The sequence below is a fragment of the Euprymna scolopes genome, chromosome 7 (genome assembly GCF_053919585.1).
Source record: "Euprymna scolopes isolate OS-2025 chromosome 7, ASM5391958v1, whole genome shotgun sequence".
Taxonomy (NCBI): Eukaryota; Metazoa; Mollusca; class Cephalopoda; order Sepiida; family Sepiolidae; genus Euprymna; species Euprymna scolopes.
The window spans coordinates 170393447-170406902 of NC_136488.1; the positions used below are offsets into that span (position 1 = coordinate 170393447).

Genomic DNA, 13456 nt, shown 5'->3' on the forward strand with positions numbered 1-13456 from the left:
TATTTTTTATTTTTTCGATAGGCTTTGAATTTAATAATCGACTTATTTTCGTATTTCTACTTTTTAAATGACATTTCAACCAATTTTACCTATTTTAACGTTAATTTAATCTTTTGTATGTTATGTTTGACTAATTAATTTTTGCTAAACATGTAATTTCTTGGGAAGGAACTGTATTTAAAAGGTTAAATTTCAATTACAGTTAGTAATTATTAAAATCTATCTTTATTTCGATACTGTTTATGCCAATAATTTATATTTGACATCTTTTCAATTCTTATCATTATTTGAGTATTTTATTTTAATTTTTTAATCTTTCCTCTCCATTATCATTCATACTATCTTTACATTCTAAAAGAGATAACTCTATTTAATCAATGCTTATCAATTTGTCAATTTATCGACATTCCATGCATTCAAAGTTTAATATATTGACTTTGTTTGATTTTAAACTTATAATTCTAACATTATCTTTTTTATCCTAATCTGTTTGTCTCAATATCTTGTATGTTATATTTTTATTATATTCAATTTAATAGTTGTTGTAAACAAAAAAAAGGACTTAGATATAATATTTTAATTCATGAAGATTTCGTATTTATTATTATAGAGCCAAAACTATTGATTATTATATTGTACCGGATATATAGTAGTGGTCCCCTCCCGGCGTGATCGAGCCGCAGAATACGCTTAAATATGATATCCAACTCGGTATCCAGGTTACCCGCTATAAATCCGGTCCCTATCACAGCAGCCCCTTACGTTTCAGTGGAAATATATATTGTTAAGGTAAATACAAGTATAAAAGAAAAAAAAACGAAAGAAAGGGGAAAACCAGTTGAAATAAGAATTGTGATTTTATGAATGGTTTTAATGGTTTTAATGGTTTTACCTTAGATGTTGTGTCCGAGTCTTTTCTCATGCCCGTCACCACCATTATTTCATAGTAATATTTGCTGTTGGGGTTATTACACTTCAGGGGCGTCAACCCAAGCTGCAAAGGACAAAAATATAATTTCAATAACATACACTTTTTACATGACGAGATTCAAGGATTCTTCACTCCCGTTTCATATATTAAATTTGTATTAATTAAATTGTCTATCAAATTTAATTAATTAAATAGTCTATCAAATTTTATTCATTGAATTATCTGTCAAATTTGATTAATTGAATTGTCTGTCAAATTTTATTAATTGGATTGTCTGTCAAATTTTATTAATTAAATTGTCTGTCAAATTTTATTAATTGAATTGTCTGTCAAATTTTATTAATTGGATTGTCTGTCAAATTTTATTCATTGAGTTGTCTGTCAAATTTTATTAATTAAATTGTCTGTCAAATTTTATTCATTGGATTGTCTGTCGAATTTTATTCATTAAATTGTCTGTCGAATTTGATTAATTGAATTGTGTGGCAAATTTTATTCATTAAATTGCCTGTCAAATTTTATTCATTAAATTGTGTGGCAAATTTTATTCATTAAATTGTCTGACGAATTTGATTAATTGAATTGTCTCAAATTTTATTCATTGAATTGTGTCAAATTTTATTCATTGAATTGTGTCAAATTTTATTCATTGAATTGTGTCAAATTTTATTCATTGAATTGTGTCAAATTTTATTCATTGAATTGTCTATCAAATTTTATTCATTGAATTGTCTATCAAATTTTATTCATTGAATAATCTATCAAATTTTATTCATTAAATTATCTATCAAATTTTATTCATTAAATTGCCTATCAAATTTTATTCATTGAATTGTCTATCAAATTTTATTCATTAAATTGTCTATCAAATTTTATTCATTAAATTGCCTATCAAATTTTATTCATTTAATTGTCTATCAAATTTTATTCATTGAATTGTCTATCAAATTTTATTAATTGAATTGTGTAAAATTTTATTCATTGAATTGTGTCAAATTTTATTCATTGAATTGTGCCAAATTTTATTCATAGAATTGTGTCAAATTTTATTCATTGAATTGTGTCAAATTTTATTCATTTAATTGTGTCAAATTTTATTCATTGAATTGTGTCAAATTTTATTCATTGAATTGTGTCAAATTTTATTCATTGAATTGTGTTAAATTTTATTCATTGAATTGTCTGACGAATTTTATTAATCGAATTGACTGTCAAATTTTATTTATTGAATTGTGTCAAATTTGATTAATTAAATTGTCTGTCAAATTTGATTAATTGAATTGTCTGTCAAATTTTATTCATTAAATTGTCTGTCAAATTTGATTAATTGAATTATCTGTCAAATTTTATTCATTGAATTATCTGTCAAATTTTATTCATTGAATTATCTGTCAAAATTTATTCATTGAATTGTGTCAAATTGCTTCAAAGTGGAATTCTTTTTTTTTTACATTAGACTTTATATTTGACTATATTTGTATATATCCGGCGTTTCCAGGGCGAAAACACTGCTGAGCAGAGGGTTTAGTCACATATGACGCGTCTTCAATAAGTTTCTAGACATTTTTGTACAGACATTTAAAATTGTCGTACACTCTTTAAAATTCATGTTATTGCTATACATCTTATGAGATGATTCCAGGTTCAAATGACCAGCTAAAGCAGGAATTGAAATACATCCTACTAAAGACTGATTATCGAGTCGAATGAATTTCAAAAATGCAATCTGGACGTGGGGACACTTTAGAAGAACAATATGCAGTAAAGTTCTGCTTTGATAAATTTCTGTGGCACTTTTATTGAAAAGTGCCACAGAAACGTATGGAATGCTTCAGACTGCTTTTGGACCATCCTGCATGAATTGAGCATCAGTTTTTGAGTGGCATAAGAGACTCAAAGTAGATAGGGAGTCTGTAGGGAATGATGGGAGATTTAGGAGAAGTAAGGAATTCGGAACACCAGGGTTGATTGGTCAAATAAAGAATTTCATGTATAAGAACCGTAGCGTGTCTATAGAGGCAATCAGTGTACAGTTTAATGCCAGTGTATGGTGGGGGTCTGTACACAATTATTCGCAAGAAACTTAAGTTGCAGAAAATTTGCACGAAGTCTGTCCCAAAAGTGCTCAGCGAACTCCATCCTTGTTACAGACTATTTGACCAAGATGTGCATCAAATGCCTCACCCTCCCTATAGTCTAGACCTTGTTCCCTGTGACTTTTGGTTACTTTCTAAGTTCAATGAAAACCTTAAAGGATGTCATTACGAGACAATTGAGGAGATGAAAGAGGATGTGACACAAGAGTCATTGACAAGCTCACACAAGAAGAATTCCATGCGGCCTTCCAGAAGTTGTTGGAACGGTACAAGTGCATTGCAGCCGGAGAAGATTACTTCGAAGAGGACTAAAGTTTCATGTGTGTACTATCAATAAAAGTTTTCATACAAAAAAGTATGGAAACTTATTAAAGGCATCTCGTATTTCTCTTCTTTTTTTTTTTTTTTTTTTGTCTGACCGTTCCACTTTTTCTCGAAACTGGTGAAAATTTAAATGGCCTTTGTTATGATAAGGTGAAGCAAACAAAGTATTATGGTATCCGTTCCATGCACACTTAAGAATTAATAGAGATTGATTGCGATTAGTATTTACTGCGTAAAAAAAGCACCAATTTAATCATATTCAACTATCAATTTATCATAAAGCATTATAAGTAAACGGGGTATAACTTTTGCCCGTTTTTAACTGTATCCTTTTATCGTTTTCGTCTCATGTCTCTCCGATTGTCCGATTGTTTCTGCATGTCCTTACCTTTTGTAGATCCTTCTTGTCTTGCCATCTTGACCAGGCAGCGAAGCCGACGTAGACGACGAGGATTACGATTTGCGTGATGTAAAGGGTCGGGTTCTCCGCAAAACTGGCGTTGTTCAGGACGCGGTCCCAATCGATGGCGTTGGGTGCGACCATGAGCCCCGCGGAGAAAGATGTCATGTGAGTACAGAAGCACTGCGTTTTCATTAGATCCGTTTCACTTCCGACCTGCGTCACGTGAAAAATAAAAAATATCTTTCAAAAATGTTTTAATTAATTATGTAAGAACAATATTTCTATTTGTATTTGAGCTAGGGCTTAAATCGTAAAAGTTATTTTTTAATTATTTTAAATACAAATAATAATATTAAATGCAAATAATAATTTTAAATACAAATAATAATTTTAAATGCAAATAATAATTTAAAATACAAATGATAATTTTAAATACAAATAATATTTTTAAATGTAAATAATAATTTGAAATAAATAATAATTTCAAATACAAATAATAATTTTAAATACAAATAATAATTTTAAATGCAAATAATAATTTTAAATACAAATAATAATTTTAAATGCAAATAATAATTTTAAATTCAAATAATAATTTTACATACAAATAATAATTTAAAATACAAATAATGTTTATGAATTAATACCAGGGAGACCCGACATTGTCTGGGGTTGCATGATGATCAACAAATGTTTCCCACTCCGATATTTCATTGTCATCGAAATTGGTGAAATTGCCTATTTTTTCAATCAATTGGATTGGTTGCAAACTCTAGTAGGGGACCTATCGTGGTGCATCAGGAGAAAGCTCCACACGCCTCTCCGCACTGACTTAATTCACAATAGAGTGTAGTCTACATTGCACTGTAGAAAACATACTGTTTATTTTATAAAATTATATATATATATATATATATATATATATATATATAACTACTTAATTTACTCACATAAAATTAATATACGAAAGTATAGATTTATGCGTAAACTTTAAGTATTTACTTCAAAAGTTCTCAATATGTAGGTAGAGCTAGTTAGTAATATATAAAATATATATGGCGATTAAGCTACACTGAATATTCCGCGTTTCATCCACTCTAGGACTCTTCAAGCTTATGCGCGAATTCTGTGCTTGTTTATCGTTTTTATATGCTCCTCTTCTATTGAGATTTTAGTTAGCCAATCAGCTTTCTAGTATCCACCGCGCCCCTTCCTATCAGCCAATGGGCATGCATTTATCGGACAAAGGATCTGTTTTAAAACTAGGTTAGTGTTTTTTTTTTAATTGTTAGTTTATATATAAATATATATATGTGTACATACATATGTGCACATATATATATATATATATATACATACATATATGTGTGATCGATTATGTATATTCATGTTTATTTAATTTATTTATTCGTTTATTTTCTATTGTTTTTGTTAGTTAAATAAACATGAATATACATAAACGATCACACATATATGTATGTCTATATAGATATGTATATATATGTGCATATATGTATGTACACATATATATATATTTATATATAAACTAACAATTAAAAAAAACACTAACCTAGTTTTAAAACAGATCCTTTGTCCGATAAATGCATGCCCATTGGCTGATAGGAAGGGCGCGGTGGATACTAGAAAGCTGATTGGCTAACTAAAATCTCAATAGAAGAGGAGCATATAAAAACGATAAACAACCACAGCTCTAAAAGGTTAAAATGGCCCTAAAATGAGGGATCATTGTACGTTAAATATATCTACAAAATTGTATCTAAACTCTAAACTAGTTATTTTTTCGGCATTTAACCAAAATACGACCGTGCTGAAATAATAACGTTATTATTTAGAATCTCATTCTTAACGAGGGTTTTTTTAAGCATTTTTACTTTCACCTAACAATTTAATAAACGAAGGATGTTATAAAAATTGAATTTAATTTGAAAATCGAATCTAAAAAAAATGCCATACTTCGTATTTTTTACTCGCGTTCACCCCTAACAAGGCATATCATCATTTGGACGTAACTATTTGGGACCATACCTAAGAAAGATTAACAAGATGTTGGTTTACGTTACATTTAAACTTCTGCATATCAGTACAGTCAGAAAAGCAGATAGAAGGAAGGGAATTCCAAAGTCTAGTTGTTCGGGGGAAGAAACGATTAGAGTAGAAAGCTTTCTGGCATATAGGGACTTCAATATTGAAGGAGTGTGATTTTTTTGCTAAGTGAGTTTATCGGGAATATGTACGCCGAGAGGGCACAAGTGCAATAAGTTCATCAGAACACATTCCAGTAAAATACTTGTAAAACAGGAACATAAATGCAGCATTTTTTTTTTTTACAAAGCAGTCACCACTTATCAAGGCCCGGAAGCCACTCGGGGATAAGGGTTATTGCGTGTACAGTAATCAATGGGATAGTATCGTAGTAATCGTTAGTATTGGAGATTTGATAAAGTGTCTTACTTAAGAGGGCGGTTTATAAGGAATTTGTTAATGTTGGACTTGAAAACCTCAAAGTTGTAATCAGGTGGGAAACAGGCAAACGGAACAGAGTTCCACAGGCGGCACTTCTAAGAAAGAAGCTTTGTTCATGGAATCTACGTTTTGATTTAGGCACAGATAAAGTGAGGGAAATTATTGACAGTGGTTTTAGCTAGACGGGTTTTTATCGTAAAAGATTGGGGATGGGGGGGCAGGGATTGGAGCTCAAACGAGCACTTTCCATGTAAATAATGATAAAACAAAGACAAGCTCGCAATGTATCTTCTGTAGGAGAGAGGTTGTAGGGAAGAGAAAAGGGCATCCCCCACTAAGTCACGAAGCCTGTTTTGTACTCTGTCAAGGCAGGATAGGCTGTTTTTAGCAACTCTTGCACAGATATGGCAGTAGTACTTCATCCTTGGACGTACTTGGCTTTAATGTAGAGAATTACATCAGTAGTGAGATATCTTCTGGAGCGGTGGAAGGATCCTACTATTTTTCCAGCGACCTTGGCAACAGACTTGATGTACGTGTTCCATTACAGATCAGGGGTAATGGTCAATCCCAGAAGTTTGTCAAAACATTGAGCCTCCCCAAGACGAGAGCCATCCATTTCAATAGATGCCAGATGGGGATCAGAGCGTTGATGATGTAAAGATAGAAGCTTGGTTTTAGATGCATTAAAAGTAACCAGCTACCTCTTCCCCCACTGTATCACGTGCTCAAGATCAGAGGAGAGAGAATCAGATAGAACTTTTTCATTTACGGTCTTTGATGTGTTGCCATAGATGGTCGTGTCATCAGTATAGATGCCAACGAATGATTTCAGTATGTGTTTTGGGAGATCATTGATGTAGAACAGGAAGAGAGTTGGGCATAGGATGGACCCCTGAGGGACTCCAGCATTAATACTTCAGGCCTATGATTTCTGCCCATCAACCACTACTCTTATGAGCCTATCAGAGAGAAATGATTTAATAATTGAGAAAACATTTACAGTTATACCGTAGCTAGAAATCTTGTGAAGTAGGCCTCTGTGCCATACCTTATCGAAGGCCTTTGATATGTCAAGAGCAATTGCCCTAGAAAGGAAGCCTTTGTCAAGAGATTCACTAATCTTATGAGATATAACCGTAAGCACATCTGCTGTAGATCTAGCAGAACGGAAACCATATTGCATGTCACTAAGAAGGTCGTTTCTGCTGAGGTTGTTGACTACTTCTATATTTAATATGGATTCCAGCAGATTACTCATGACACACAGGAGACTTATTGATCTGTATTGAGAGGGAGATGACTTATTACCTGAGTTCTTAAATACAGGGCATACTGATGAGGTTTTCAAGGGTGTTGGGAAGCACTTCTTAAGGCAACGCTTAAACAATTTTGTAAGTATGGGGGTAAGTTCTGGTGGAAGCTTTTTCAACACTATAATTGGAATGCCGTCAGGGCCAGTTGCTTTACTCGAACCAACGTTCTTGATTAGCTTGGTGACCTCACGCACAGATATTTGTATATTGCATAGCGTGTTATCTGTTATAGGAGGAAATACGAGGAGTTGGTGGCCTTCGTCGCATAGGATAGAGTTAGCTGCAAAGTTCTTGGAAAATAGTTTGGCCTTGTCTGATGCTGGTGAGATGATCTCAGGTCCATTCATAATGGTTGGGATAGAACGCATGCTTCTGTTCAGGATCGTGTTTGCTATTTGCCGAAACTGGTGTGAACCAAGCCGCTGCTCAGCTACTTTGGATTTAACGGACTGAGCATATAGCTCTCTTGCATCTTTTATTACTCTTTTACAGTGGTTGCTGGCAGTCCTGAAAGCAGCTTTAGTTTCAGTACATCTTTTACGTTGGTAGCTATGGAAAAAGTGATTTCTGTGCGCGATGGCAGTAGCACATTCAGGGGAGAACCATGGCTGGCTGTTAGGTTTTTGTTGGAATGTTTTGGGTGGTATGAATTGGTCTATGCCTACAATTAACCATTCGGTCAGGTCTGATACTATAGAGGACACATCCTTTTTAAACATGGAATACAGTGGTAGATCAGATATAAATGTGCGGAAGCTATCCCAGTCAGCCCTAGAGTAGTGGTTGGAGTTGAGTTGAGAAAATGAGCCCTATTAGATTGAAGATTTCTTCTTTTTTTTTGAGCCTATCCAAGTGGGAGAGACTAGTGGTAGATGCATGGGCGCATGGTGGGCTTGTAAAGATATAGGATACTCTCAGGTGTGAGACATCTTCTAGCACGATAAAGGGAACCCACTTTCTTTCCATTAGTTTCGCAATGTTCAAAGTTCATGTGAGTTAAATGTGAATGCTAAGTCGAGGAATTTGAAGGAAGAATTTTCAGGTAGGGTGTTATTTGTCATGAATATCGGTGATTGGAGAGGTTTCTTGTAATTGTTAAAGGAGAGCAGCTTAGTTTTTATAAGTACCGTTCTTTCTCCTTTTGTTAAGTGTTGTAGTGTTCAGACGTCATCGTTTAAAAAGTACGATCTCATTTTGAGTAGGGGGGAGATGGAGCGGAAGGTGTTAATATAAAAATTGTCCATCTATTTGCAAAATCTTAGTAAATAAATAATGATCGCATTGTTCTGCTAATCTTTTTTATATCGCGTTTAAACAATCAGCACTTGTTTATACGACAAGCAACAAGGGGAGATAACTTACGTTACAACCGTCCGTTACCCAATCGGAAATAGTTTCTTTAAAATACAGGCAACCGGAAGTGTAGGTTCGCAGCGTATAATTTGTGGTGAAGTTTCCGGTTTTCGGTTCGAAAACGGGAATCGTCGAATTCGAGGTATACATATCGATCTCGTCCGGTTCGAGCTGTCTCACACCGACGTACACTTTGCCGGTTCGATTTCCGACCACCTCATCGCTAACAAACACCATGTATGGGTTCGGAAAGTCTCCCTCTGTGTAGTTTTCTGCAATCAAAATATTAAACATAAAACGTTTTAAATATCACTAAAGTATTGTGTTCTTTTTTGTGTTTTTGTTATTTTTTTTATATATATATTTTCTTTTTTATATTGTTTTATGCTGTGGGGATTCGGTTCTTAATTTGCAAAATACAATAAAAGATAAATTAAAATAGAAACGAATCTTATTACAAGAGTGGGAAAGAGGGGGGCGTGTATGAACATGTTAATTTAAATTAAAACACCTTGTAACTTGGTAGCTACTTCAAAGTTAACAGAACTTGGTATTTTCTTATAGAAACTGCTCCAGACAAGGCATTAAACCACTTGGTGTAAGGAGTTTAAAAAATACCACTTCATATCCCCCCCAAAAAAAACAATCAGCGATAAGTGTAAGATTGATAGATTCCGACCCAGAAAACAGCAATTCTTCCTCCTTTATCAGAAACATCGCTCATGGAATGTAAGGACTAAAGGACAAAATAAGTGAAGCGAGAGTTACGATGTTGTCGAAAGTAAATCTGATGTTTAGCCATAAATACGGACGGGGATAGCAGCCGTGGAGAGACGACGAAAGATACACCTAAAGCTTAAAGGTTAAGCATATTACCAGCTACGACTAGGAACAATTAATTAAGATGAATTCTCGATTGAATTAATCGATTACTGTAGCCAAGATCACTCAGCTATTTACAACAAATATATCTCTTTTCTGATCCGCTTTTTTTATTTTTTATTTTTTTACCCAAACAAACAAGGCATATTATCACGTGAAACATAAGGTACTACTATTTGAGATCGTGTCTAGCAGAGAACTGAAGAGAGTTAAGTAGCGAGATGTTTGTTCACATTACATTTAAACTTCAGCAGTTTAGTACACTTAGGGAAGCACGAAACAGAGAGGGAATTCTAAAGTCTAGCAGTTTGATGAAAAAAATCTATTAGAGTATGAGACTTTCTGGAATCTAGGAACTTCAATAGTGAAGGGGGAGATTTTGCTTCTACTCTCATTTTGCTCAACGGTCATCCATCTAAGTACCGATGTTGCTTAACTTCACGCGCAGAAAGCATTCTAGTAAGTGGTACTGATAAAAAGAACTCTTACCCGCCATTTCCATGGTGGTTGGCACCATCTGAACATGGTCCCATTGGCCTGTGGTTATATTCGGCATTTCATTCATTCGAACGAACACTAATAGTTGGGCGCTTTCGTTGCTCGGTTTGATCTCGATATGCAACGAGGAGTTGGTGTTGTTCGCCCAGAACGTGTGGAAGAATAAAGTCTCGTTGTATAACAAAACTGGTTGGATGTCGGCTGGGGGTGGCGCTTTGAATGTTGGGTCCCTCGGGATAACGATTTCGATCGGTTCGCTCGTTCCGGATATCGAGATGTCAGTTTGGTCATTGGACATGTAGTTAATCGACATGGTTCCGGACGAATCGGACACAGCTTTGTTTTCGGCGAAACTGAAAATGTTTCCCGGAGTTGCCATTACCTTAAAAATGAAAAATCAAAAACGAATTTTAAAAAAATCAGAAATACATTTCGCTTGTTGTTGTTGTTGTTGTTGTTGTTGTTGTTGTTGTTGTTGTTGTTGTTGTTTTAATTAATTACAACAGCAAAAATTCATTTCATAGGCATCGTTAAAACTGAATTTTCTTTTTATTAATTAGCTTCAAAAGCAATATTGCATCATTGGAATTTAGCGGACATCTTTTTTAAAAGTTATGTAAAAGAACAATATTAATTACAAAAGAAGAGGACTATGAAAAAGAATAATCGGTGCTTCTACAGAATACGAACCAAGCTAAACCGACTTTTGCCGAATGCGATATATGTGATCAACAGAAAAACAGAGAATCAAACGAGCCATCGTCAAACAGTCAATCAGTTTCGATTGAAACAATTTTTTTCCTGATGTTTTTTAATCATAAAAACATTACACTCGTCACCCGGATGTTTCTTCTAATTTTTTTTTTTTTTTTTTTTTTTTTGAGAAGAGGATTGATCATTTGTATTATTTGTTTATTCAGATTACTGTTCTCATCTTCAGTGTTATCCTCACAGTGTTTCGGCCAATGTAACCTCCGATCTTCAGTGTATCTTGTCGAACTCGGGAATCGTTCTGTCGAATTCGGGAATCTATACGGAATTTCGAACGAGAACCCTTTATTTAATCCACGGGAGTAGCGGGTTCTAGTTCCGCCAGCCATAACCGGGTAAAAGTATAAAGTAATTCCCAATTGTATTCTTTGTATCGCTCGCATTATGTATTGAAAAAGTCACTTAGAAATTAATGTTACCTAGTACTTTATACGTTGCACCACAAGTCCTTGTAAGTGCTACTATTAATATTCTGCACAGATTTTCATGTTCGATAGAATTTTTTCTGAGTTCGACAAGATACACCTGAAGAAGGTCGGAGGTCACATCGGCCGAAACGTTGTGAAAATAAAACTCAAGATGAGAACAGTAGTCTTAAGAATCCAAATCTATTATATAAAAGCCAAAATGTGTGTTAGTATGTGTGTGTGTCTGCGAGTTTGTATGTCTGTCAAAAACTTTCGACACACGCAACGAAAGCTGACAAAATTGGTATCGTTAGAAAGATCGATCTCTCGGACCACAGATATACAAAAATTGGTCAAAAATACTAATTCTGTGACCGTAAACTAGGCCGTTTTTTGTTTTTTGTATTTTTTTTTTTTTTTTTTTTGCAAGGAGGGGTTAGTTTTTGCGTTTGCTTTTTTCACCTCCTTTTTCTTTTTCGCGTTACAGGTTCGAGCCTGGCTACTGCGGCTATTTTTGTTGTTGTTGTTTTTTGAGCTCGCACAGGTACTCGCTGCTATTTTGCTTGAAATAGAAGTTCATTTAGTTTATTTATTTATTTTAGAGCTTGGTGTTGGTTGCTCACTAGTCTAACGATACCGGGGTACCTGGGCAACGACACCAGAGCAACGCCCGGTACCCATGCTAGTAATAATATAAATGATACGAACTCGTTCGAATGTATTTTTCTTTCGCGAAAAATGATTTTTTTTTTCGCGAAAAATGATTTTTTTTCTCTCAGACAAAAATAAACAATAAACAATTTTTTCGTTTTACCGGGAATATTTTTAATCGCTTAAAAACATTAATGTTGTTTAAGGGTCTCCGTCGTCGGCAAACACTCAATTCGTACAAAGGTTGCGGTTAATTTAGAGTTAGGATTATCTCCTGTGTTAATGCGATTAAATTCATTTTATGTTAGATGTTATCTTTAATTGTCTGCCATACATACATTTCGCGATTTTCGGTTCGTACACTGCTTCGTTTGTTTCCGGCTGATTTCGGAAATCTACTTCTGTAAAGATCGGTTTAGTAGTTTGATTCGTATTCTGTAGAAGTACCTAATACAACCATAAAAAATAAATTAAATTTTATTCATGAAATATAACGGATTTGGAGAAATAGTCGAATATACACTTACTTATAATAAATGTTGTGTTGCTCGCGGACAGAAATGGTGACTACACGGGAAATGCTTCGTTAGACAAGAGGGGGGGGTTAACAATAACTTGACACTGAATTTGATGATGGCTGTGTGGAAAATGGAATTTGTACATTTTTTTTTAACTTTGACCCCTATTATGACCCCTTAAAATGCATTCTTTTGGGCTCAAATCAAGTTATTACGTTAGATCCATGTCCAAGGAACCTATATCTAACATTTCAAGTGTTAAGACCCAAAATTTTCCGATGAGTTTGGTAGAGTTCTCAAAAGTCAAATCGTTGAATTTTGACCCCTTAATCGCCAAATTTCTGGCCAAAAACCGATCACATCGATTTTCCCAAATCTCAGTACCCTGTATATCAAATTTTGAGTCTGTAGACTAAAAATTGACAGAGTTATTGCGTAGGGAAATGTACACAGACACACACACACAGACACGTTCACTTTTATATATAGATAGATTATTCATTATATATCATTATATTCATAGCCATCCTACTACTACCTAATTGACTCGTCCGCCAGATTATCTGCTATTAAACTCGATAACTATTGTATCTTTCTTCCAAACTGTTGGCATTCATTTGTAATTTAAATCTTCGCTAAAGTCTCTTATCATTCTCTTCAATAAGACTTCTAATACCGAATAACTCGTTTTCATTATAATTTAAATATACTAGTAGAACCTGTGGAAATTCCACAGCAACATCTTTCATATATAATATACTAGCAGGGGTGCCCGGCGTTGCTCGGGTGTTTGGAGGTGTATGCTGTGCAAAAAAAAGCAAA

At 34.1% G+C, this 13456-nt stretch overlaps 1 protein-coding gene across 1 annotated transcript in view; it reads right to left on the reverse strand.

Moving 5' to 3' along the window:
• The window catches only part of LOC145280378 (polycystin family receptor for egg jelly-like), a 174111-nt gene that overhangs the window by 30920 nt on the left and 129735 nt on the right, over positions 1 to 13456 (reverse strand). The window contains exons 25-28 of the mRNA XM_080132149.1: positions 10279 to 10669; positions 8917 to 9179; positions 3740 to 3967; positions 893 to 994 (exon numbers count right to left, since the gene is read on the reverse strand). Of these exons, the coding sequence (XP_079988275.1) occupies positions 893 to 994; positions 3740 to 3967; positions 8917 to 9179; positions 10279 to 10669 (984 nt within the window). The remainder of the gene's footprint in view (positions 1 to 892; positions 995 to 3739; positions 3968 to 8916; positions 9180 to 10278; positions 10670 to 13456) is intronic.